This window comes from Suncus etruscus, chromosome 19 (assembly GCF_024139225.1).
Source record: "Suncus etruscus isolate mSunEtr1 chromosome 19, mSunEtr1.pri.cur, whole genome shotgun sequence".
Classification (NCBI taxonomy): Eukaryota; Metazoa; Chordata; class Mammalia; order Eulipotyphla; family Soricidae; genus Suncus; species Suncus etruscus.
Genome location: NC_064866.1, coordinates 27,831,428 through 27,859,164, shown reverse-complemented (window position 1 = coordinate 27,859,164; position 27,737 = coordinate 27,831,428). Strand labels below are relative to the sequence as shown.

Below are 27,737 nucleotides of genomic sequence, written 5' to 3'. Positions count from 1 at the left end.
GGCTTACTCCTGGCTGTCTGCTCAGAAATAGCTCCTGGCAGACACGGGGGACCATATGGGACACCGGGATTCGAACCAACTCCTGATCGGCTGCTTGCAAGGCAAATGCCGCTGTGCTATCTCTCCGGGCCCCCAAAATATATCTTACATGAAGTTTCAAAGTGGATGTTTGGAGTCCCCTTTGTTGGAATGAATGTGGGCAGCCTCCCACCACTCTTCTGTACTTCCAAAAGCCCTGGTAGCCACAGACAAACATCATAGCTGCCACCATGTCATCCACAGAACTTGGAATTCCTGGATCGTGTGGCCGTGTGTAATTTTTTTTAACACATCTCAATAGAAACACACCTAATTAGATGTCAAAATTTAGAAACCATCTAAAGCTAACAAAACCAATAACAGAACAATCACCTAACAACAAACAGTAAAACATCAATGATTTAATGACCACATTGTGAGATATAATAATTTTCACTAATTTTCTTTTGCTATAACTTTTTCAATACTTCATTAGAATCTGAGGGCAAGAGTGGAAGGAATTTTACACTAGTGATGGGATTGGTGTTCGAACATGACATGGCAGAAACAAACATAAGCAGCTGTGCAAACCAGTGTTTAAATAAAGCAACACAAATTTAAAAAAGGAAAAACAATTCAGGAGGCTTCATAGCCCTCCTACTATGCAGGTTCTGGGCCTCACCCCTAGACAAGTTGGCAAGGAGGTCTGTCCCACACTAACTTTTGAGCCTATCTTCAAATTGAGGGTGAAAGAGCAAGGAGCTTGTTTATTCAACAACACTCACCTTTTTCTATGACAAAGGGAAAAGATGCAGGAGGCTCAGGTTTGATTCCCAATACCATGCAGCCCTCCTGAGCCCCACTAAGTGTGGCCCCAAAACAAATCAGGGCATATTTGCTCAATTTAGTTATGAAAACAATAAAGTAAATATAAAAAATAGACATTGGGGAGCTGGAGATGAGGTAGGGCATTTACCTTGCATGCAGAAGGACAGTGGTTCAAATCCCAGCATCCCATATGGTCCCCTGAGCACTGCCAGGTGTAACCCCCAAAAAAATAAAAAAAAAAGACACTGGACCACACTATGACCCAGAAATAGAGAACATTCCTCAAGTGTGAGACCCTGGATTTGATCCCTGGCACAACAACAACAAAAAAATGTGTCTATGTGGACCCAGGGGCAGCTCGATGACAGAAGCACCTGCCATGACAACTGAGCTTGGAGATGCCACCCACAAACCCCACGTAAGGTCCCAGTACCCGTTGTCCAGAACCAGGCACCGCAAAAGACCACCACACCACATGCGTGTGAGCCCCGATCATAACAGCTGCAGGGAAGGGCTGGGGGATGAAAGGCAGAGAAAGAGGAACCGTGACTTCAGTGGTCAGATGCCATGGGTAAGGGGATGGCTTAAAGGGAGCCTGTGGCACTCCACAGCAGCAGCAGATCAGACAGACCATTTTGCCCCTGAGTCCTTGAGGCCACAGCATCTCTCTTTTCTGAGCACAGGAGGTTTTGCCCAGGGACACTGTGCTCAGGAGCCAGAATAGTGTCAGTGCCGCCCTCCCTGCACCTTCTCTCTGCTCAGAGAAGCACTGGCCTGAACTAAAAATAGGGCCTGTCCCTCCCTCTCAGTCAGCTCCCCTTCCTAAGTACTTTCTCAGCAGATGGGCCCCTGATCTCTCCACCAAAGTGCCCAGTCTTGCTTATCTCTCTGTCACACTTGGGGAACCAGACGGAGGAGAAAGCTGGCAATCACAAGTCACAAGTCACCCAGGAGGTGGCAGAGAAGCCAAAGCAGCTCAGGGCAGGCTCAACCTCCCCCCTGCCCATAGGGGTAGCATAGGGAGGCGCAGGGAGTGAGGGTGGAGCAGGTCACTGAGGGAACACTGACAACTTGCTGGCTGGCTTTTGGGGGGAGATAGAGCAAGGTCCAGCCCCCTCCAGTCCTGCTGAGGTGAGGGAGAGGCTCAGTTACATAACCCCATGACTTGACAGGGACCCCAGAAAGCCAGTTAGGAGCAGGTACTCAGCCCCTCCTTCCCAGCTGTGAAGATCCTCCCCTGAGTCCAGTCTCGGGGTGACCCACCATGGAGGCAGTCACAGTGCCTGAGGTGACCTCAGGAGTTACCCTGAAGGTGCAAGAAGCCAGAACTGCGGACACAGTGGAACCCCAGGATTGGCCTCGACAGGGTGCTGGCAGCACCCTTCCCCAGCCTGTGCCACCTGTGGAAGGTGATGGGGGTGTCGAGAGGGTGAGGGCTTGGGGGAGTATTGGAGAAACCCCTTACTCCTGTCTACAGCTGCATGGATTTCTGTTATGCGAAAGAACTTCGTAGGCTTGGTGCTTAAGATGGGGCAACATTTGAGGGAAATCTCAATTCTTCTTCAGGTCTTCTTGTCACTCAAGTGTCCGCATGTTTTGCTTTTATTTATTTATATTTACTAGTTTGGGGGCCACATCTGGTAGTGCTCAGAGCTTACTTCTAGCTCTGTTACCAGGGAACACACCTGGCAGGCTCTGGGGCCATATGGGGTGGCAGGAATCAAATCATAGTCAACTGGAGCCGGAGAGATAGCACAGCAGTAGGGTGTTTGCCTTGCATGCAGATGGACAGTGGTTCAAATCCGGGCATCCCATATGGTCCCCCAAACCTGCCAGTATCGATTTCTGAGCGCTGCCTGGTATGGCTCAAAAAAACTCCACAAAAACATGGTTGACCTGGTACAAGGCAAGTGCCTCCCCTCTGTACTATCTCTCCATCCTACTTTGACGGATTTTTGGAGGTCATTCCCAAGAGCACTTAGATGCTCAGAGATACTGGGGTGTTGTGATGAACCTGGGGTTTCCACATGGGAAGCTGCATCCAGCCTGGGCTCTGTTCTAGCCAAGAGATGAGTGACTACATTTGTGGCAAGTCAGTGACTGTAAAAAAACATTAATGTTTGACTGTGAAAGTGTCTTTCTATCAGCAGGGTGAGTAGATGACTGGTCCAGAGAATATGGGTCACCATGTTAATCATAAGGGGTGGAGATACAAGGGAGGCCTGCAGCAGGGCAGCTGAGTGGTGATGGTCACTCGGCTCTCCCTGGCAGTGACGGGTTTCCAAGACCTTCTCCTCTGCCCCTCTGGTTCTATGGGACCTTCCCACCTCTCCTGGCTGGGAGACACTTCTGCTCCTTTCCTCCATGGCTTCTCATTGCAGAGGCATTTGCTGACAGGAGGTGATGGGCATCAGCCCTGGGATTCTCTGCCAGCAACCTGGGCCCCCCTCAACTGCCCCTGGCCAGAGCCTTTGTTTTTGTGAGGCTGGCGGTCTCAGACTGATACAGGTTGGGGGGCATAATCTTGCTTTCCTCCTTTGTGGGAATCTGGCAACCAGCGGAATCAACCACCAGAGCTTTGTTTAGTTTTGGGGCCACACCAGTGATGCTCAGGGGTTACTCCTGGCTATGCGCTCAGAAATTGCTCCTGGCTTGGAGGACGCCGGGGGTTGAACTGCTGTTCGATCTGGTCCCACCAGAGCTTTTGATGCATTTATTTCTCTGTGGGTGATGCAGCACAGAGCACACAGCTCAGGGTGGGCAACTCCAAGCTCAATGCTTAGGAGGCCAAAGTGTGCTGGAAAACAAATCTGGGATTCTTGAATGCAAAGCACAGTCCCCACAGGCTAAGCCATCTCCCAGCCCCTGCTTTTATCAGCTCTACAAAGCCCTTCTACAAAAGGTTTCTTGTTTGTTGATGTATTTTTTTTCTTTGTGGCCAAACTGTGCTACTCAGGAGCTACTCCTGGTTCTGTGTTCAATGATCTCTTGGCAGTGCTTTGGGGAGCATATGCAATGTCAGGGATCAAACTTGAGTCAACTGCATGGAAGGCATGTACTATCTCTCCAGCCCCTGGTTAGAAAAAATACAGCGACCAGAGAGAAAAAGTCTCTACATGATTCTAGAATGTGGCCTAGACAAAAGGCTTTTGAATTTTATATATTCATTTTATTATTATTTCTTTAGGGAGGCCACATCTGGCAGTGCTCAGGGGCTATTCTTGACTTTGTGTCTGCATTCACTCCTGGCAGCACTGAGAACCTATGTGGCCAAAAGCTTGGCCCCCAGAATATAGAGCATTTGCTCCAGTCCTTTGGACTCTGTCCAGCCCAAAGTCATGATTTAGAATCAATCCACAATCCCCATGCTAGCTGCTCAGAGAAGCCCTCAGCTGCTTCCCTCACCTCCTCACTTCCTCTGCAAAGTGCTGCTTCCTCTTCTCGGCCTAGTCACTAATGGAAAGGACTTAAGAGCATTCAATGAAATGGAGGAAGTCAAGGCAAGATGTGGAGAGTGGATTTCCAAGTCAGGATGCCTGATTTCAGCCCTACTGTCCAGGAGTTATGCAGAGAAAATGGCCACAATCTACCGTGGTGAAAAAGATGTGGGGGGGGGGGGTTCTCTCTTGGGAGTCATCTCCAATATACTTCAACAGGCTCGCACCTTTGAGATAGACATAGTGAGAGCAGAGTTACTGGGAGCATGTCAAGCTGGAATGTTCTGGAAGGAAGTTAGTTTCTTCATCTGAAGCAGACTGAGCACCATGGTGCAGCCTCTTCTGATACTCTCTCTCTCTCTCTCTCTCTCTCTCTCTCTCTCTCTCTCTCTCTCTCTCTCTCTCTCTCTCTCTCTTCCCCCCCCACTGCAGAGGGTGGGGCTGGGGAGCGCTCATTTCATCTCCCCTTTACACAAGTTCAAATCCCAACTCCATCCTGTGACCCTGCACCACCCCTTTGGCCTTCTAGCCACTCCCCTGTAAACTCCAGCTGAACTAAACAAGGCTTCTTGGCTGCTAGATGGATGTGAACTCCCAGGAAATCCTAGCAAAGCTCTGGGGATAAATGAAAATTAAGATCTGGGACTTCATAGCACCCCTGAACTTTTCAAAATCCCCTAGATGGGATATCCCCCATGCCCTTGTTCCCTTACTGCTGAATAAGCAGTGAGTGGCCAGCCTTGAGCAAAGCTATGACCTCTGGGATAAAGAAAGGGCACAAGGGTAAGGCACTTCCCATGAACACAGCCTACCTCGTTTGATCCCCAGCACTGAAGATGGTTATCTAAACATTACCAGAGTGATCCCTGAGAACTGCCAGGAGTGGCCCTCCAAAAATATGTGTTCCTTCGGTGGTACAAATGCACCATGACCCAAAGATGGCACCCAGAGCTAAGCACCCAGCAGAGTGAGGGCAGGGAATCAGGCTGCATTCTTGTTTTGTTTTTTGTTTGTTTGTTTGTTTTTGTTTTTGAGTCACACCCGGCAGCGATCAGGGGTTACTCCTGGCTCTATGCTCAGAAATCGCTCCTGCCAGGCTCGGGAGACCATATGGGATGCCCGACCTTCTGCATGCAAGGCAAACACCTTATCTCCATGCTATCTCTCCTGCCCGAGACAGCATTATTGAGTGTGCGTAATGAGCCTTGGACACAACATCTCGGCATCACTGATCCAGTGGACTGGGAGCCTCTCAAACAGTGCTCCTGCCTCCAGGATTTGGAAAGCTGAATCCCAAAGCTAAAAGTGACCCTACCTTCCCTCCCATTTTATTCCTCTGTCTTTCAAACCTTCTTCCCTCCCACCCTCCTCCAATCCTGCTTTCCACATACATGTGTTTCGTGCCTATTATGTGCCCAGCACTGGTACAGAAATGACAGAATAGGCAAAAATAACTTCCCTCCTGAAAGTGGCATCCATTAGCGTAAAGAGAAAGAAAATAAACAAGTCATTTTTTCAGGGAGGGACTTCAGAGCATAAAAGCCGGCTATCCTTTGCAAAAGCTGGCTCCCTGTGTGTGACACCAGGCGGGGAAAATCCGCGAAAGTACACCGGCCCAGTGGGGCTCAGCTGTGAAAGACTGTGAGTGTGACCTGTCTATGTCTGTCTACTGTCCTCTTGCGTGAAACTCTTGCGAGTGGGGCAAAAAGAGGCTCAGAGGAGCACGGCCGCTCCACTTCGCTACGCGGCCGTGCACTCTTTCTAAGGAAAGAACTCCATTGCAACAAGAAGGAAAAATCACACTAAGAACGGCGCTATATCACAGAAGCAAACATTTCTCTCTGGACTGTCTTCTCTGTTACATGCTCGGGCCTAAGATTTGACCCAGTGTGAGGCTTCATCCACGGAGGACTCCCCTCCCTTAGAGGCAAGTCAGCCCATCCAGAAAGGGAGGAGCCAGAGGAGTGTGCTGCCTACATCATATAGACAATGAATACCACTACAACACGTAGAAAAACCCACAATACAAATGTGACAATGGGGAAACAGCGCAGGCCAGCATCAGACATAGAGAATGAAGATGACAATTCTGAGGACCAGATAATGACTGAACAACTAATCAACCTTTCAGATAAGGACTTTAGACTAGCAATATGGAAGGTGCTCAACAGACTCCAAGAAACCATGGATCGAGTTGAACAGAACACTAATAAGAACCAAGAAAATATGAAGGCAGAAATGACAAAACTCCAAACTGAAATAACATGTCAACTAACAGGCCTGAAAAACTCAGTAAACGAAGTGAATGACAAAATGGATAAGCTCTGGGACAGGGTATCAGAAGCTGAGAATAGACTTGGTGCTGTGGAAGATGAGATACATAACAATTCCATACAGCAGGAGAGATTGGACAAAAAACTTAAAGCAAATGAGCAGACAATGGAAAAATTAGTCAAAGAATGGGAACAGACGAAAATAGAAGTCTATGATAAGATCAACAGAAACAACTTAAGAATCATTGGAGTCCCAGAGACCCAGGAAGAAAATTTCCAGGAAGAATCAATGGTCAAGAACATCATTAAAGAGAAACTCCCAGAGCTAAAGAATATATGTGATCAAATCCTGCATGCCCGAAGAGTACCAACCAAAAGAGACCCCAGAAAAACCACCCCAAGACACATCCTAGTCACAATGACAAATCCCACAGATAGAGACAGAATTCTGAAAACAGCAAGATCAACAGGGGAAATCATGTTCAAGCAAGCTTCCCTGAGATTTACAGCAGACCTGTCACCAGAAACGCTCAATGCCAGAAAGCAGTGGTGGGATATTGTGACAAGACTGAATGAAATGAATGCTTCACCCAGAATACTATACCCAGCAAAACTCACTTTCCGGTTTGATGGAAGAATACATGGTTTCACAGACAAAAAACAGCTCAGAAACTTCACAGACACAAAACCAGTCTTAAGAGAAAAACTGAAAGACCTAATCTAAGACAAGACTACCCAAAAGACACACCAAATTTTGAAATAAAGATGGCGTTAAATCCCAGGACAATTCTTTCTCTCAACGTCAATGGACTAAATGCACCAGTTAAGAGACACAGAGTGGCTAAATGGATCAAAAAACTCAATCCAACCTTCTGCTGCCTACAAGAAACGCACCTGAATAGTCAGAACAAACATAGACTCAAAATAAAAGGCTGGAGAAAAGTTATCCAAGCAAACAACACCCATAAAAAAGCTGGAGTGGCCATACTAATATCAGATAATGCAAACTTTATACTCAGGAAGGTTGTAAGGGACAAAGACGGACATTTTATATTAATCAAGGGGTACGTAGAGCAGGAAGAATTCACTCTCCTAAACATATATGCACCGAATGAGGGGCCAGCAAAATATTTAATACAACTGCTGACAAATCTGAAAAATAATATCAACAACAACACAATAATTGTGGGGGACCTAAACACGGCTTTGTCAACACTGGACAGGTCAACCAGACTGAAACCCAACAAGAATATACTAGACCTGAGGAGAGAAATGGAAGAAAGAGGCCTAGTGGATATATATAGGACACTCCATCCCCAGAAACCTGGATACACATTCTTCTCCAATGTACATGGGACATTCTCCAGGATAGACTACATGCTGGCACATAAAACATACCTCCATAAGATCAAGAGGATAGAAATTTTGCAGACTACCTTCGCTGACCACAAGGCTCTGAAATTATTTGTGAACTCCAAAGGGACTCAGAAGAAACACTTTAACACCTGGAAGTTAAACAGCCTCATGCTCAATAACCAGTGGGTCCGAGATGAAATCAAGGAGGAAATAAAAAGGTTCCTGGAAACAAATGACAATAAAGACACAAACTCTCAGAACTTATGGGACACAGCAAAAGCAGTACTGAGAGGAAAATTTATAGCTTTGCAAGCACACATCAGGAAGGAAGAAGGAGCTTACCTGAGTAGCTTAATGACACAGCTAATAGAACTAGAAAATGCTCAACAAAAGGACCCAAGAACAGGAAGACAGAAGGAAATAACAAAGCTGAGAGCAGAAATCAACGAAGTGGAAACTCAAAAAACAATCCGAAAGATCAACGAAAGCAGAAGTTGGTTCTTTGAAAAAATAAACAAGATTGATAGACCACTGGCAAACCTAACAAAGAAAGAGAGAGAGAGAAACTTGATAACTCGTATCAGGAATGAAAAAGGAGAGATCACTACTGATATGACAGAGATTCAAAGGGTAATCAGAAACTACTTTGAAAAACTCTACGCCACTAAAAATGAGAACCTGGAAGAAATGGATAAATTCTTGGACTCTTATAATCTTCCACGGTTGAAGGAAGAGGATGTAGCATATCTAAACACCCCCATCACCATTGATGAAATTAAAACAGTAATCAAATGTCTGCCGAAAAACAAAAGCCCAGGTCCAGATGGATTCACTAATGAATTCTATCAAACTTTCCAAGAGGAACTACTGCCAATCTTGGCAAGACTCTTTCATGAAATTGAACAAACAGAAACACTTCCAAATAGCTTTTATGAAGCCAACATCACCTTGATACCTAAACCAGACAGAGACGCTACCAAAAAAGAAAATTACAGACCAATATCACTGATGAATGCAGATGCAAAGATCCTCAACAAAATCCTGGCAAATAGGATTCAATGCCTCGTTAAGAAGATCATCCACTACGATCAAGTAGGTTTCATCCCAGGAATGCAAGGCTGGTTTAACATCCGTAAATCAATCAACATAATACACAACATCAATAACAAGAAAAATAAAAACCACATGATCATATCAATAGATGCAGAGAAAGCATTTGATAAGGTCCAACACCCATTCTTGATCAAAACTCTCAGCAAGATGGGAATGGAGGGAACCTTTCTCAATATAGTGAAGGCCATCTACCACAAGCCAGTGGCAAATATTATCCTCAATGGAGAAAAACTGAAAGCCTTCCCTCTAAATTCTGGCACAAGACAAGGCTGTCCTCTCTCACCACTCCTATTCAACATAGCACTGGAAGTACTTGCTATAGCGATTAGGCAAGAAAAGGATATCAAGGGAATCCAGATAGGAAAGGAAGAAGTCAAGCTCTCACTGTTTGCAGATGACATGATACTCTACTTAGAAAACCCTAAAGACTCTATCAAAAAGCTTCTAGAAACAATAGACTCATATAGCAAGGTGGCAGGCTACAAAATTAACACACAAAAATCAATGGCCTTTCTATACACCAACAGTAATAAAGAAGAAATGGACATTAAGAAAACAACCCCATTCACAATAGTACCACACAAACTCAAATATCTTGGAATCAACTTGACTAAATATGTGAAGGACCTATACAAAGAAAACTATAAAACTCTGCTCCAAGAAATAAGAGAGGACACACGGAAATGGAAACACATACCCTGCTCATGGATTGGCAGGATTAACATCATCAAAATGTCAATACTCCCCAAGGCATTATACAGATTTAATGCCATCCCTCTAAAGATACCCATGACATTCTTCAAAGAAGTGGATCAGACACTTTTGAAATTCATTTGGAACAATAAACACCCTCGAATAGCTAAAGCAATCATTGGGAAAAAGAATATGGGAGGAATTACTTTTCCCAACTTTAAACTGTACTACAAAGCAACAGTTATCAAAACAGCATGGTATTGGAATAAGGATAGGTCCTCAGATCAGTGGAATAGGCTTGAATACTCAGAAAATGTTCCCCAGAGATACAACCATCTAATTTTTGATAAAGGAGCAGGAAATCCTAAATGGAGCAGGGAAAGCCTCTTCAACAAGTGGTGTTGGCACAATTGGATAGCCACTTGCAAAAAATTAAACTTAGACCCCCAGCTAATATCATGTACAAAGGTAAAATCCAAATGGATTAAAGACCTCGATATCAGCCCCAAAACCATAAGATATATAGAACAGCACATAGGCAAAACACTACAGGACATTACAGGCATCTTCAAGGAGGAAACTGCACTCTCCAAGCAAGTGAAAGCAGAGATTAACAGATGGGAATATATTAAGCTGAGAAGCTTCTGCACCTCAAAGGAAATAGTGCCCAGGATACAAGAGCCACCCACTGAGTGGGAGAAACTATTCACCCAATACCCATCAGATAAGGGGCTAATCTCCAAAATATACAAGGCACTGACAGAACTTTACAAGAAAAAAACATCTAACCCCATCAAAAAATGGGGAGAAGAAATGAACAGACACTTTGACAAAGAAGAAATACGCATGGCCAAAAGACACATGAAAAAATGTTCCACATCACTAATCATCAGGGAGATGCAAATCAAAACAACGATGAGATACCACCTCACACCCCAGAGAATGGCACACATCACAAAGAATGAGAATAAACAGTGTTGGCGGGGATGTGGAGAGAAAGGAACTCTTATCCACTGCTGGTGGGAATGCTGTCTAGTTCAACCTTTATGGAAAGCGATATGGAGATTCCTCCAAAAACTGGAAATCGAGCTCCCATACGATCCAGCTATACCACTCCTAGGAATATACCCTAGGAACACAAAAATACAATACAAAAACCCCTTCCTTACACCTATATTCATTGCAGCTCTATTTACCATAGCAAGACTCTGGAAACAACCAAGATGCCCTTCAACAGACGAATGGCTAAAGAAACTGTGGTACATATACACAATGGAATATTATGCAGCTGTCAGGAGAGATGAAGTCATGAAATTTTCCTATATATGGATGTACATGGAATCTATTATGCTGAGTGAAATAAGTCAGAGAGAGAGAGAAAAACGCAGAATGGTCTCACTCATCTATGGGTTTTAAGAAAAATGAAAGACACCCTTGTAATAATAATTTTCAGACACAAAAGAGAAAAGAGCTGGAAGTTCCAGCTCACCTCAGGAAGCTCACCACAAAGAGTGATGAGTTTAGTTAGAGAAATAACTACATTTTGAACTGTCCTAATATTGAGAATGTATGAGGGAAATGTAGAGCCTGTTTAGGGTACAGGCGGGGGTTGGGTGGGGAGGAGGGTGATTTGGGACTTGGGTGATGGGAATGTTGCACTGGTGATGGGTGGTGTTCCTTTTATAACTGAAACCCAAACACAATCATGTATGTAATCAAGGTGTTTAAATAAAAAAAAAATTAAAAAATAAATAAATAAATAAAAAAAAAAAAAAAAAAAAAAAAAGAATACATTTAAGAATACACAAATTTGGTGATGGAAATTACCCTGGTTCAATGTTAATATGTACCTAAAATACTACTGTGAAAGATATGTAAGCCAATATGGTCAAAATAAAATTACAAAAAAAAGAAAAAAAAGAGAAAAAAAAAAAAAAAAAAAAAAAAAAAGAAAATAAACAAGTGACATGTATGACTATCAGATGGTGATAAATGCTAAGCCAAAAAATTCCAAGAGTGCTGAGGGTGGGAGGTGAATGGTGTATTAAACGAAAGAATCAGTCTAGGTCTGGTTGATGAGCTGCTATTTGAGCAATGCAGGCAGATATCTAGGGCGCCTGCTGCAGAGAGTATGTGCTGTTGATGAACTGAGTTCTCAGTGGCTGTAGCAAAGGCAGGGTGGAAGGAGTGGACTTTGGATCCAAAAATATCACAGTTGCATTGCTAAGTACAAGCTGGACCTGGTGGATTTGAGCTGAGAGCTGAGAGGTTCCTGCCTAGGCATGGTTTGCAGACAGGTTTGAAAGAATAGTTGATCACTGGGCTGGGCAGATCACACAGCAGTAGGACGCTTTCCTTGCACGCAGCCAATCCAGGACAGATGGTAGTTCGAATCCCAGCATCCCATATAGTCCCTTGAGTCAGGAGTGATTACTGAGTGCAAAGCCAGGAGTAACCCCTGGGCACCGCTGGGTATGACTCAAAAACAAACAAATAAACAAACAAACAAAAAGAGTAGTTGGTCACTGTTCTTAACCCTTAGCAAACTATTCAGTAAGAGGATTGGGAGAATGGGCCATGTTTTTATTTGATTGGGGTGACTACACCCGGCGGTGCTCAGAACTTGCACCTGCCTTTGCACTCAGGGATCAGTCCTGGTGGGGCTCAGGGAAACCTATGCAGTGTTGGAGATGGAACCAAGCCCAGCTGTGTACAAGGCAACTGTGCTATCACTCTGGCCTTGAGATAAAAGTTTTAGAGGAGGGGGCCAGAGAGATAGCATGGAGGTAAGGCGTTTGCCTTGCATATAGAAGGACAGTGGTTCGAATCCCGGCATCCCATACGGTACCACAAGCCTGCCAGGAGCGATTTCTTAGCATAGAGCCAGAAGTAACCCCTGAGTGCTGCTGGATGTGACCCCCCAAAAAAATATTTAGAGAAGCAGCAGGGAGAGTAGTAGCTGCCCAGGCGACCAGCAGATTGGACACAATGTCTGACTTACCCTGGTCATAGGGACCACCTGTAGCAGACGTTAGTAAGACTCAGCAGTGTCCCTTGTCCCACCTCAGATTAAACATGAGTAGTGAGTGGGTGCTACTGGGCTTGGGTCACTGGAGGAGGCTGCAGCGAAATGACTGGATTAAGGGATTTGCTTGGCTAGGCAGGGAGAGAGTGTAAGGATAACCCAGGCTTCCAAGCGAGGTGAGATAGTGATGGTGACAGGAGGTGGCATAAGGTCCTGTTGGCTCGGGTGAGAGCAGACAGGCCTTGGGGCACTGAAGGGCATCTGGAGATGGGAACAAACAGACCTCAGTGTTTAAGCCTCGGTAAGGCAAGTTGCTTATTTTTAACTTACAACACGCCTGAAAGTAAATGTCTCCTAAAGCACCAACTGGCTTCCATCTGCCTCTCCCAGGTCTCCCAACCTGAAATCATCTGTTTTAAGCTGGCAGAAGGGGAAACAGAAAATGTGTTTCTTTTCTTCTTGGTAATATCTTAAATTTTATTTACTTAGAAAAAGTGTTTTGAGGGGCCGAAAGTGGTGGCACAAGCGGTAGGGCTTTTGCCTTGCACCTGGCTAACCTAAGACAGACTGCGGTTCCATCCCTCAGCGTCCCATATGGTCCCACAAGCCAGGAGCAATTTCTGAGCTCATAGGTAGGAGTAACCCCTGAGCGTCACCGGGTGTGGCCCAAAAAAAACAAAAAAAAAATGAAAAAGAAAAGAAAAAGTGTTTGTTCCCACCTCTCTCCTCCGCCCTGTCTTCTTTGTTACTAATGTTACTTTGATGAGGGTCTCTCTCTCTCTACTCTCTCTCTCTCTCTCTCTCTCTCTCTCTCTCTCTCTCTCTCTCTCTCTCTCTCTCACACACACACACACACACACACAGCTGTGAGGCTCCCTTCATTGTTGGAAGAGACAATCAGGTTGAGGTATTCTACACTTGGCCTCAAGGCTCTCTGAGGTCAGTGATACTGCGATGACCTTGAACCCCCTCTTCCTGGCCATGGTGCTAGCACCTCATCCTGTTACCTTTGGTGCTTCCAGGGATCACACCCCTCAATAGTTGCACTGCTGACTCACACCTGACTGTGAGTACACTCTGAAATCCTTTGCAGTGTGTGTGAAGGGGTGGGAGATACAGACAGCCAAGCTGCTAGGATCATACTCAATACCTGTGGGACATTAGAGATTTGAACTCATGACCATATGTTTGCAAGAAATATGCTCTAAAATCTCTCTGGGTTATTATTCTGGGTCCTTACTTCTTTTTTATTTTTCTACTTCCCTCCCCTTCATTCTTGTCATGATGACTGAAAATCACACATACTTGAGTGTAAGATTAGCAGGTGTTACCAGTGGGTCACACATTTTTGCTATGACACCAGGAATCGAGAATGACTATGTTGCTGGGACCACTCCTGGCATATGGGGCAATGCCAAGGATCAAACTCTTCACCTCATTCCAGCAAGGCAGCTCCTCTCCTGGAGGCACAGTTTCAAGCTCAAGAACTAAATTCCTTAAAATCATGGCTCAGAAATGATTCTTAGAACTAGAACAATAGTACAGTGGATAGGGCTCTTGCTTTGAATATAGGTGACCTAGGTTCAATTCCCAGCATCCCTTATGATTCCAGAGCTTGCCAGAAGTGATCCTTGAGTGCAGAATCAGGAGTAAGCCCTGAGTATACCAATGTATCAACACACACACACACACACACACACACACACACACACACACACACACACACAAAATATCAACAAAGGGGGTTAGAAAGATAGAACAGTGGTAGGGCACTTGCCTTGCATGTAAAGGCCAACATAAGTTCGATCCCCATTATTCCATATAGCCCACCCAAGTTTGCCAGGAGTTATTCCTGAGTAAAGCCTGAACACTGCCAGATGTGACCGAAAAACAAATAAACAAAAAAAATTATTCATATTCTGTGCTCACATATCAGTGGCAAGTGCTACTCTTATGGGGCCAGAGTGATGAGGTTAGTACAGACATAGGGCCCTTGTTTTACATGTTGCTGACCCAGGTTTTATTCCCAGCAGCAGCAGCAGCAGGTTCTATTCCCTTAGCCCCTCAGAAGTGATCCTGAGCACAGAGCTAGGAGTAAGCCCTGTACACTGTTAAATATGGTCTAAAAACTAAAAAGAAAAAAAATTTTAATTAAAATATACACATCCTGGGGCCGGGTAGGTGGTGCTGGAGGTAAAGTGTCTGCCTTGCAAGCGCTAGCCAAGGAAGGACCTCGGTTCGATCCCCCGGCGTCCCATATGGTCCCCCCAAGCCAGGGGCGATCTCTGAGCACATAGCCAGGAGTAACCCCTGAGCGTCAAACGGGTGTGGCCCAAAAACCAAAAAAATATATATATATACACATCCTAATCTTATGATCCTATAGGATTTGGGCACTCTTCTCAGAGGTAACTATGCCAGGAAAAGGGTGATGGAGGATTGTATGGGCAATTAGCCATCAGAGTCATAGAGATGGTGTTGAGAATGGGGGGAACCAGGGTCTGCAATGGGGAGAAGGTGAGCCCTCTAGAGAGAGGGTGTGAGGACACCATAAATCAGGACTGGAGCAGGCTAGGGGCAAGTGCCAGGCAGCCAGGGGCTCTAGCCAACAGCAGGCAAGAAGAAAGACACTAGAGGTAGGAAAGGTATTTCTCAGAGCAGCCCACTATGATGGGCTCATTTACCTCTGAACTCAGTCTCCTGATCTTGAAGTAAAGGACACACCTGTCCTTTACACAATGCCTCATAGAGATCACATGTCTTTATATCCTCCCGCTTCTGGCAGGCATGGGTCATGTTGCAGGCATCTGAGCATGTTTCTCTATGAATTTTGATGGTTCTACATCCCTAGAAATCTCTGGTTTTGTTTCAAGTCAGAGTTTTCCTTATGCGTTTTGTGTTCTTTGGGGCAATTGTGATCAGCACACATATACATATTTGCACACATGTAGACATTTTTGTGCACATGTATGCAGACATACATACCTATATTTTCATGCACATATACAATTTTTTGTTGCTTTTGGGGGCCACACCCAGTGACGCTCAGAGGTTAGTCCTGGCTCTGCACTCAGAAATCGCTCCTGGCTTGGGGGGACCATAAGGGACACTAGGGGATCGAACTGTGGTCCATCCTACATTAGCATGTGCAAGGCGAACACCCTACCATTGTGCCACCTCTTCGGCCCCACTTACACACTTTTAATCTTTTCTGTCCCTCCACTCTTTCAATCATAATTGTCTCTCATTTCTTCACTCACAGAGCCTTAATTAATCACATCAATTTAATTCTAGACTTCAGAGAATTGCTGGAGGAAAGTCTTTAACCATGTGAAAGGAATTTTGAAAGAATAGGAACCATGATATCCCATGAGATTAGAATACAGAACTAGGCATAAATCTTAGAAATTAGGATAGAATCAGAGAAACTCACTATCCAGAAAATTCTTTAGATCAGTGGTAGAACCACTTACTTTGCATGTGTGAGGTTCTGGGTTCAGTTCTTGGACTGCAAGCAAACAGAGAGAGATAAAGAGAAAAAGAGAGATTCCTCCACCAAATTTTAAGAAAACACAAGCCTTTTAAAGAAATCCAGCACTGACAATAGCTGTATTCATTGGCTCAAAAGCCAATGGCTCTCAATGGACTTTTCAAAATACTTCCTCATCCCCACCCCAAACTCAACTGTGGCTTCTCCAACCTGCTCTTAGAAATCCTTATCTTGGGGCTGGGAAGGTGGCGCTAGAGGTAAGGTGTCTGCCTTGCAAGCGCTAGCATAGGACAGACCGCGGTTCGAACCCCCGGTGTCCCATATGGTCCCCCCAAGCCAGGGGCGATTTCTGAGTGCATAGCCAGGAGTAACCCCTGAGCGTCAAATGGGTGTGGCCCAAAAAAAAAAAAAGAAATCCTTATCTTGGGGACTTGGGGATAGCACAGTGGTAGGGCGTTTGCCTTGCACGAAGTTAATTCAGGATGGACCTGGGTTCAATCCATGGCATCCCATATGGTCCCCTGAGCCAGGAGCTACTTCTGAGTGCAGAGGAAGGAAGGAAAAAAGGAAGGAAGGAAGGAAGGAAGGAAGGAAGGAAGGAAGGAAGGAAGGAAGGAAGGAAGGAAGGAAGGAAGGAAGGAAGGAAGGAAGGAAGGAAGGATGGAAGGAACCCTCATCTTAGCTCAGCTTGTGGAGGAGGGAGGAAGGAATGGAGGAAGGAATGGAGGAAGGAAGGAAGGAAGGAAGGAAGGAAGGAAGGAAGGAAGGAAGGAAGGAAGGAAGGAAGGAAGGAAGGAAGGAAGGAAGGAAGGAAGGAAGGATGGATGGATGGAAGGAACCCTCATCTTAGCTCAGCTTGTGGAGGAAGGAAGGATGGAAGGAAGGAAGGAAGGAAGGAAGGAAGGAAGGAAGGAAGGAAGGAAGGAAGGAAGGAAGGAAGGAAGGAAGGAAGGAAGGAAGGAAGGAAGGAAGGAACCCTCATCTTAGCTCAGCTTGGCTCACTTTGGTTCACATTCCTCCTGGGATCTGAGGAGAAAGACCTGGGGCTTCAGGGAAAACCATGTGTGCCCAAGGTCAGTACAATTAACACCCCACTTGAAGTGGCAGCATGAAAGGAGATGTTCCCCCACATAAGCCCTCCTAGGGGCCCTCCTAAGGGCCCTTCTTAGCAAGAGGTCAGGTTGCTGTTTTCTTGGCAGGAGGGAGGCCAGGGGTGAGCTGGCACCATCCAGAGGCTACACCGCACCTGGCACCTGGAGCTGCCAAACTCTCATCCTTCTGGGTTTGGTCAGCACCTTCGGCCTTAGCCCCAGCACCCATCTGGGCACCTGGAGCCTGCTGAGGGCAGAGTTTTTGTTGCAAATCCTCTCAGAGTCAGAATGTCCTAGTAGCTTGAGTGTGATGTGTGCTAACCCATCCTCTTATCGGAGAATCCCAGAGGCCCTGAGTGAACACACACATTGGGTTCTGGGTCCTAGCCCTGGCGCCATATGGCCTAGAAGTATCTTAAGGCATAGTCTTGGCTCCCCTAGCACCACTGGGCAGGTCCCTCATTCCCCCAAGCACTGCTAGGAGAGCCCCTGAGTACTGCAAGATGTGACCCTCAAACCAAATAACAATATTAAAATTATCTTCAGCCTGTCACTCATCTCTCTGTTCTCATTGGGATCCCCCTCAGGATCTTATGGCCTATTTCTCCTCCTAAACCCCAGTAGAATCTCTGTGGTCATAAAAACCAGTTTCTTTCCTTTTTCTCATTGGTCATCCGGTCTCTTGCTGTGTCACCGAATGTGGTGGGCGGGTCAGCCACAGTGGAGAGTTGAAGAGATGTTGTCACCCTTAAGGAAGTAACTTGGGGGGGGGGGTCCCTAAAAGTCTTATGGAAAGTGCTAGTCTGCCCCACTACACATCTTCATCCCACAGGAAGGCTTGGCCTCAGTGTGGAGCAAGGAATTGCTCTTTGCAGGGAGAAGAGTGCCAATCTCTGCCATGATTTCTCAACTTTGGCACTGACCCTAGCAGAGAAAAATATTCAGGAGACAAAAGTCAAAGTTTTTTTTTTTTCTCCTACTTTGGGTCACACCTGGCAGCGTTCAGGGGTTGCTTCTGACTCTACGCTCAGAAATCGCCTCTGGCAGGCTCGGGGGACTATATGGGATGCTGGGATTCGAACCACTGTCCTTCTGCATGCAAGGCAAATGCCTTACCTACATGCTATCTCTCCGGCCCCAAAGTCAAACAGTTTTATTTTGAGAAACAGGAGGCTAGAGAGAGAGAACACAGGCTTCTCTGGCATGAGAGCCCAGAGGGTGCCCCTTAAAGGAAAGGGAAGGACAATACGAAAAGAAGGTGAGATGAGGACCACTTGTCTCTACCCAGTGGCTTTTCACACAGTGCCCTCACCTGGATCTTTTGCTGCTATTAAGTCTGTTATTAGGGTATTGTCCAGGAGAACAGCTTGGTATTTGGGGTGTCCCTACCATTTTCCCATAGCAGTTTATTTCTCCTTTTCTTTTTTTTTTTTTTTTTTTTTGGTTTTTGGGCCACACCCGGTAACGCTCAGGGGTTACTCCTGGCTATGCGCTCAGAAGTCGCTCCTGGCTTGGGGGACCATATGGGACGCCGGGGGATCGAACCGCGGTCCGTCTCCTAGGCTAGCGCAGGTAAGGCAGGCACCTTACCTCCAGCGCCACCGCCCGGCCCCTATTTCTCCTTTTCTAAGGAGGTTCATCTTTCTCTGGGTAGCACCTCAGGACTGCCACCTACACAGCTTCTGTCTACCTGTGATGAGGCAACTACCCTAGACCTCCTTGAGAAAGTCTATATAGGTCCCCCTTTCTGCCTGTCTATTTTCAAAATAATGCCAGCATTGCCAAAGATCCGTGCCCAAGAAAACAGTGAATGGAAACTCTGTGTCCATCAGTGTAGATAAGTCCAGAAGCCTGAGGGCTAAGCATGGGACAGACAGGACCTGCTAGCCAGGTCTGCCTGGTCCTCTCCTCCCTCCACCTTTCTAGTCCTGAAGGTTGACTCTGCCTTCCCTCCCTTCCTTCCTCTCTCCTTCCCTCCTCTTTCTTCCCTCCCCTTCCCTCCCTTCCCTCCCATCCCTTCCCTTCTTCCATCACTTCCGTTCCCTTTCCTTTCCTCCCTTCCCTCCTTTCCCTCCCTCCCCTTCCCTCCCCTCCCCTTCCCTTCCCTTCATTTCCCTCTCTTCCCTTCCCTCCCTTCCCTTTTCTTCCTTTCCCTTCTCTCCCTTCCTTCACTTTCGTTCCCTCTTCTTTCTTCCCTTCCCTTTCTTTCCTTCCTTTCTCTTCCCTTCCCTTCCCTTCTCTCTTCTCCCTTTCCCTTCCTTCACTTTCATTCCCTTTCCTTCCTTCCCTTCCTTCCCTTCTCTCCATTCTCTTCCCTTCCCTTCCTTCCCTTCTCTCCATTCTCTTCCCTTCCCTTTCTTCCCTTCTGACCCTGCTTGAGCCCCATCTCTTCCCCCTTACACAATACCCCTCTTCTGTGGCAGGTCCAGGGATCTGCTTTCTCCCTAGCAAGGACAAAGGGTTATTTCCTCACCCATCCCTGGGGAACTGAGTCTGACAAGATGAGGTTCAGACCCTCTTTCAATAGTCACCATCTTTGCACTGTCCCCCAAAAAACTTTTTAGTCATATCCACCTATTCTCAGTGCTTTGATTGCTGGCCAAGACACCATAGGAGAAGAGAAGGTGACACAGACAGGCTTCTGTTTCTCTCAGCCTTCCCCCCTCTCCATCCCCAGACTGAGGGAAACAGGGCCCCAGACACTGCTGTCAAGTCTCTGAACAGCAGACTTTGTGAATGCCTGTTGGGTCAGGGCAGCCTGAGATCTGGGCTAGGAAAGTACAACTCATAAATGCCTGGTGTCCCTGAGTATGTGTGTTCATCTTCCTTTACCAAGGAGAGAGACTGGGGACATTCTGATAGGCAAGTTCCTGGTTCCTAAGCCACCATCTGCAAATTGATGGGTAGATGGAGCATCATAGAAAATCTACAGCTTTGTTTATTTCTTTGGGGGGGTGAGGGTAGACCCAGAAGTGCTCATTGCCCTGAAAGCCACTCCTGGCAGAACTCAGCCTGACATTGCCAGCCTGATGGTTTTGGTGTTCAAAGATTCTCAGCTCAGGGGACCGGAGAGATAGCACAGAGGTAGGGTATTTGTCTTGCATTCAACTAATCCAGGACAGACAGTGGTTTGAATCCCAGCATCCCATATGGTCCCCTGAGCCTGCTAGAAGTGATTTCTGAGTGCAGAGTCAGAAGCAACCCTTGAGCACCATCAGGTGTGACCCAAAAATTAAAAAAAAGAAAAATTTCAGCTCAGAATTGCTGAGGGTCACCAGGCCCATATCTAGGTGTGCTGTGGAGCTGACAGGAGATAGAATTTGGGGCCTCTAGCATGCAAGGTATGTATTCCTATCCTCTAAACTATCTCCCTGTCCCTTTACTCAGTTTTTAAAGGAGATGGAGAAAGTGGGAGAGTGGGTCATACCTAGTACTCGGGGGCTATTCCTGCCTCTGTCTTCAGAAGTAACCCCTGCTAGTGCTCCAGAGACCATAGAGGTCTCAAACTTGCGGCCTGCGGGCCGTTAGCGGCCCTCTGTACAACATTTTGTGGCCCTGCCCTAGAGGAATATTTTGTTTTGTTTTGTTTTGTTTTAGTTGTTTGGGTCACACCCCCCAATGTTCAAGGCTTACTACTGACTTTGCACTCAAGGATCACCCCGACTTTGCTTCCTGCGGCCCCCAGGTAAGTTGAGTTTCAGTCCCCTGCTATAGATGGTACCTGGCTTTTAACAGAGGAAAACTGCACGTAAGGTAAGCACTTTATCTCTTGTTCTTTTACTCTGGCCATCTTCATTCCTCTTAGTCTGTTGTTGGATGATACTTGGAGCTGCTCAGAACTTACTCTTAGCTCTGCACCCAGCAATCACTCCTGGTGGGACTCAGGGGACATATGGGTGTGAAACCCAGATTGGTTGTATGCCAGGCAGCCGACCACTGTACTATTACTCAAGCCTCAATATTTTAAAAATTTACTTTTTTTTTTTTTTAGGGCCTGAGAGATAGCATGGAGGTAAGGCATTTGCCTTGCATGCAGAAGGACAGTGGTTTGAATCCCAGCATTGCATATGGTCCCCCAAGCCTGCCAGGAGTGATTTCTGAGCGTAAAGCCAGGAGTAACCCCTGAGCACTGTCGAGTGTGACCCAAAAAATAAAACAAAAAAAAAATTTTTTTTTACTTTTTTTTTTTTTTTTAGTTTTTGGGCCACACCCTATGACACTCAGGGATCATTCCTGGCTCTGCGCTCAGAAATTGCTCCTGACTTGGGGGACCATATAGGATGCTGGGGGATCAAACTGTCCTAGGGTTAGCGTGTGGAAGGCAAACAAACACCCTACCACTGTGCTACAGCTCCAACCCCAATATTTAAAAATTTTAATGATTTCGGGGGGCACATTCAGCAGTGCTCAGGGCTCACTCTTGACTGTGATCAGGAATCTCTTCTGGCAGTGCTCAGGGGATCACATGTGGTGCCGGAGACTGTGCTGAGGTCAGTTGCATGCGAGGAAAGTGCCTTTACCCCAGTACTTTCTCTCTGAACCATATATCTAATTTCTTCAAACCAGTTTCACCTTAAAATGTTTCCTCGGGGGCCCGGAGAGATAGCACAGTGGCGTTTGCCTTGCAAGCAGCCGATCCAGGACCTAAGGTGGTTGGTTCAAATCTCGGTGTCCCATATGGTCCCTCGTGCCTGCCAAGAGCTGTTTCTGAGCAGACAGCCAGGAGTAACTTCTGAGCACTGCCGGGTATGGCCCAAAAACAAACCAAAAAAAAAAAAATGTTTCCTCAGGTAGCAAGCATGTTTAAGCAGTTCCATGTTGAAATAGGTGCTCAGGATGTGGTCCCAGGGTAGAGGGTAGAGCCTCTCTGGAGTGGCTGAACTTGGGAATTGGGGTTTGCTACACTTGGTAACTGGGTTAGCATTTTCCCTAGTGAGTTATGGTACTGAACAGGGCACTAAGGTGCTTTTACATTCATTCCTCTGCAGACAACAGCAGCAGGGGACTGTCTTTGCTGAAGAAGCCCTACAAAGGCTGGAAAATAGAGTCCAGCCAGCCAGGCCCCTGGGAAAACCCAGGGAAGGCTCTTCTCCAAACCCAGCACTCAGCACTTCCCAAACAGCTCTGGCACTCATGCTGAGAGCCAGCAAACAAACTCTAATCTCCTTGTCCCTGGAACTGGCCAGGGAGATCAGGGGCTGAGAGCGAGAGCGTGGACTTCATCTCTCCTACACTTTGTACAAAGTGATCCTCTGGGATCAGAGGACACAGTGCAGACACCTATGCAGGCTGTCAGCTCCCTTCACCAGGCTGCTGATCTGGAGACCAGGGGGTAGGATTCAGGGTACAGAATTGGATGCTTCTTCCTCCAGGCTCCTCTGGGGGTAGGTGTCCCCAAGTCAGAGGTCACACTGCAAGAAAGGTTAATAAAGGGAGTGCTGTCAGGAAGAATGTCACAGAGGGGTAGAAAGACAGGCCAAGGGCCCGGAGAGATAGCACAGCGGCGCTTTGCCTTGCAAGCATCCGATCCAGGACCAAAAGGTGGTTGGTTCGAATCCTGGTGTCCCATATGGTCCCCCGTGCCTGCCAGGAGCTATTTCTGAGCAGACAGCCAGGAGTAACCCCTGAGCATCGCCGGGTGTGCCCCCCCACACACACAAAAAAAGAAAGACAGGCCTAGCATCACAGCATCACAGTCTAGGCTGGTCTGTCTGCTAACTGGAGTTAGCAGACAAAACACAATTGATCCCCTAGCGTCTCATTTAGTCCCCTGAGCACCATCAGGAGTGATTCCAGAGCACGGAGCCAGAAGAAAGTCTTGAGCACTGCTGGGGTGTGACCCAAAAACATAAATAAATGAATAAATAAATAAGTGAATGAGTAAGAGAATAGCAAAGAGCTAGTGTTCTTTCTGCCAAGACATCACTGTTCTCCAGAGACTCCTCATGATTCAGACTGGATCCCCAGTGGGTTGATGGGCCTCGTCTTCCCATCCACAATGTGGTTTCAGAGTGCCACAGGGCCACCAGCACGGAGCACAAGTGGAGTCAGGAAGCCCTTCCCTTCCCATGTTCTCTTCCTTTCTATTCCTCAGAACCCCCCAAGATCTTACTCCCTCGGATCTTGAAGCAGACCTACATCAGGAAGGTGGGGGACACAGTGAACCTGCTCATCCCTTTCCAGGTACCAGAGCCTTAGGGGGGTCTCGGGTGTGATAGGGAAAGGGGTTTGACTTTAGAGGGGGACTAGTCCCAGAAGCCTGAAGCCCAATGACTTGGCCACTAAAGGGCTGGGGCTGCAAAGGTTCATACTGATCCGTGGTCTCTGTCTGCCCAAAGGGGGATTTGCCTATCAGGCTTTGGGGGAAGGACTTGGGGCCTCAGAGTAGCAGGACTCCCCTCCATCTGCCCTCCCCAGCTTCCTCTACTATGGTTGAATGGAGGTTGAACCCAGGGACTGCTCTGACCCCAAGAAGTAGCAGGTGCAAGTGACCCCATGTGACACCATGGTGGTCTCAAGCCACAGCAGGGAGAGTCAAGATTGAGGCCCAGGGTCGTGGGGCACTCACACTCTTCTCCACCTCTCCCAGGGTAAACCCAAACCTCGAGCCATCTGGATGTATGAAGGCCGTGCATTGGACACCAGCCGTGTGAGCGTGAGAACCGGGGAGCAGGACTCCGTTCTCTTCATGCGTGAGGCCCAGCGGGCTGACTCGGGCCGCTACCAGCTGCGTGTGCAGCTGGGTGGGCTGGAGGACACAGCCACCATCAACATCCTGATTGTGGGTATGAGGGCTGTGGTGGGGAGAGGCACCAGGGGCTTCCTGTCCTCTCCAAGACCTGGGGGAGATAAGCTGAACCCACACACAAAGTGTGGGAAACACTAATGTGTCAAGAGCAGGGCAGCTGAGTGGACAGGGGAAAAAACATGCTAGAGGCGATTTCCAGACACATGGGTGAAGCCAGAGCCTTGCACTTGCACTTGCTAACCTAGGATGCACCACGGTTTGATCCCCCATATGATCCCCCAAGCCAGGGGCGATTTCTGAGTGCATAGCCAGGAGTAACCCCTGAGCATCACTGGATATGGCACAAAAAACAGACAGACAAAAAAAAAAATACAAGTAATGTTCAACCCAGGGTGTTAGCCTGAGGATTCAGTGCTTAGCCCAGCAGAAAGAGGGAGCCAGCATGGCCACTCTGGTGGTGTTTGGGAGTCCACACGAGGCCAGGGATGATACTCAAGCCTGGTGCTCAAATCTCTCCCATGCTAGACAATGCTTCTCTGTTTTGCCTTTGCAGAGAAGCCTGGCCCTCCCCAGAGTATCAAGCTGGTGGATGTTTGGGGCTCCAGCGCTTTTCTGGAGTGGGCTCCTCCCCAAGACACAGGCAACACCGCCCTGCTGGGGTACACGGTACAGAAGGCTGACACCAAATCTGGGGTGAGCTAAGAGTGGAGGTGGGGTCGGGTGGGAGATAACAGCGCATTCTGGAGGGGGCGGCAGTAGCTGCAAATGGGAAGGGGCTGAGGTGTCTTGTCTCCTGGGTCCCTGCAGCTCTGGTTCACGGTGCTCGAGGGCTACCACCGTACCAGCTGTGTCATCTCTAACCTCATCGTCGGCAATTCCTATGTCTTTCGAGTCTTTGCTGAGAACCTGTGTGGGCTCAGCGAGATGGCTGCAGTCACGGCCGATGCAGCTCATGTGCAGAAGGCAGGTAGGTCCTGAGTCCCCCGGCAAGAGTAGGGAAGGGGCCAGAGCCGTGGCGCAAGTGGTAAGGCATCTGCCTTGCATGCGCTAGCCTAGGACAAACCAGAGTTCTATCCCCAGGGTCCCATATGGTCCCCCCAAGCCAGGAGTGATTTCTGAGCCCATAACCAGGAATAACGCCTGAGTGTCACCAGGTGTGGCCCCAAAACAAACAGACAAAAAAAGAGCAGGGAAGGTGGATGGGGGGTGAGGTGTTCAGTCCCTAGTACACAGCTCTTCTCACTCCCCCTCAGTGGCTGTGTACAAGACAGAAGGGCTTGCACTGAGGGAATTTTGGGAAGCTCCAAAATTCACCCAGCCGCTAGCTGACTGCTCTCCTGTCTCCGGCTACAACACTCAGCTCTTCTGCTGTGTCCGTGCCTGGCCCAAGGTGAGTGGGGGCAGCTTTCTATTCCTCCCCTGACCTTTCCTCAAAGGCCCAAGAGCTTTCAAACTGGGGTCTGAGCAGGTAGGGCCTTGTCTTGCATGGGGTTACCACCAGTTCTGTATCCTGAGCACACCCCAAAGTGAGCTCTAAAAAAAAAGAGTCTGGAAAAAGCCCTGAGCACTGTTGGGCATGGCCCAACCACCCTCACTCCTCACCCAAAACAACAACAAAAGAACCAACACATTTGGGGACCCCATCCTCGGCCTCTGACACGGCAATGGAGTTGGGGAAGGTTGAAGGGACTAAGGGATCTGCTGCTCCTCTGGCTCATTGCTCATATCTGCTGGTAACCTCCAATAGCTAGGCACAAGCCTCTAGCATCCATCTGGCAGTAACCAAGGCCTCTAAACAGTACCACATTGCATCTGAACATAGTTTTCACTTCAACCTTTGGCCACTCCCAAGCATCTGTGACGACGCCTACACTCTAGTTTCTCTGCCACCCACAGTAGGACCCTGTGCCAAGGACCTGTGGGTGATGAGTCCTGAGCCAGACTAGAAGGGTGACATCACAGAGAGAGAAAGAGAGAGAGGGGAGAGAGAGAGAGAGAGAGAGAGAGAGAGAGAGAGAGAGAGAGAGAGAGAGAGAGAGAGAGAGAGAGAGAGTCAGGCAGTCATGAGGGAAGATTTTTAGATTTTTACTTGCTATGTGGAAGATAGGGGAGCAAACCACTACACAATTGTGGGGCTGGAATATGAATAATTGAACTTCCAAACACAAAGAGAGCCTAGTTCCCAGAGCCTCAGTTTCCATGAATGGTTGCTTGCTCATGATGGAAGAGAAATTACAATCCCCTCCCTTTTCTAGTGAGGAACACATGACAATTCCACAGAGGGAAGAAGGTGTTTCAGGGAATTTTGAGGGGATAACAAAATGTAAGGAACATGTAAGGAACCATGATTGCCTCTAGCTTACTATACTATCTATTCTTTTTTTTATTTGTTTGTTTTGTTTTGGAGCCACAACCGAATACGCTCAGAGGTCACTCCTGGCTATACACTCAGAAATCGCTCCTGGCTTGGGGGACCAAATGGGATGCCAGGGGTTAGTGCATGCAAGGTCGACACCCTACAGCCTGCACCAGTGCTCTGGCCCCTGTACCATATATTATTTAAAGGCCTCTCCTGAAGCCCAGGTGATAGTATAGCAGGTAAGGCACTTGCCTTGCAAGTGTTTGACTCAGATTCAATCTCCGGCACCACATTGGGTCCCCCAGTCCCCACAAGGAGAGATCTCTAAGTGCAGAGCCAGGATTAAGCCCTGAGTACTATGATGTGTAGGCCCCAAACCAAAAATTTAAAACCATCAAATCAAAATAATCACAATAACAAAACACTCTGCTCCCCCTTGCTTCTTTAAACCGTTATGTACTAAAGCCTCTTTGTTTTGTTTTGTTTTGTTTTTTGGGGGCCACACCCGGCGTTGCTCAGGGGTTAGTTACTCTTGGCTGTCTGCTCAGAAATAGCTCCTGGCAGGCACAGGGGACCATATGGGACACCGGGATTCGAACCAACCACCTTTGGTCTTGGATCGGCTGCTTGCAAGGCAAACGCTGCTGTGCTATCTCTCCGGGCCCACTAAAGTCTCTTGAGTGGGTAGATGGTACCAGAGATCCAGAGATCAAGTTCAGAAGGAACAATGGTTTTCGCTACTCCTTTCTGACCCCTGTCTCCCTCTATAGCCCAAGATCATCTGGCTGAAGAACAAGATGGAGATCCAGGACAACCCCAAGTATCGAGCACTGACGCAGTTGGGAATCTGCTCCTTGGAGATTCGCAAGCCCTGTCCCTTTGATGGAGGCGTCTACACATGCAAGGCCATCAATTCCCTGGGAGAAGCATCCGTGGAGTGTCGAGTGGACGTGCAAGGTAAGGGCAGGACAGTGCAGGAACATCACCTCCTCTCCACTCATGGATAGTCAGAGCAGGCACTCCAGTCTTCGTGGACAAGATTTTACTATTTTTGCCTCTAGCTTTCACTGCTATCATTGAAATGTTTTTTTTTTTATTTTAATACATAAATTGTTTTTATTGAGAGAAAACTTTCTATAGTCTTTCCATTGTACTTTTATTGAAAACAAGAGTTTTCTTTTCCCCACCCCATTAAATAAATATGGAATAAATATTATAGAAATTAGACCTGACCTGGTCAGTTACGTGACTCCACATGCTATAGGGGTTGGTTTAGAGTTCATTCAGGAAAGGGAGCAAAGTAAAC

At 47.2% G+C, this 27,737-nt stretch overlaps 1 protein-coding gene across 1 annotated transcript in view; it reads left to right on the top strand.

The window, feature by feature from the left end:
• The first annotated feature begins 2,110 nt into the window (after positions 1-2,110).
• MYBPHL (myosin binding protein H like) overlaps positions 2,111-27,737 on the top strand; it is a 38,821-nt gene continuing 13,194 nt past the window's right edge. The window contains exons 1-7 of the mRNA XM_049765604.1: positions 2,111-2,255; positions 23,419-23,507; positions 23,914-24,109; positions 24,626-24,765; positions 24,880-25,039; positions 25,326-25,462; positions 27,202-27,388. Of these exons, the coding sequence (XP_049621561.1) occupies positions 2,111-2,255; positions 23,419-23,507; positions 23,914-24,109; positions 24,626-24,765; positions 24,880-25,039; positions 25,326-25,462; positions 27,202-27,388 (1,054 nt within the window). The remainder of the gene's footprint in view (positions 2,256-23,418; positions 23,508-23,913; positions 24,110-24,625; positions 24,766-24,879; positions 25,040-25,325; positions 25,463-27,201; positions 27,389-27,737) is intronic.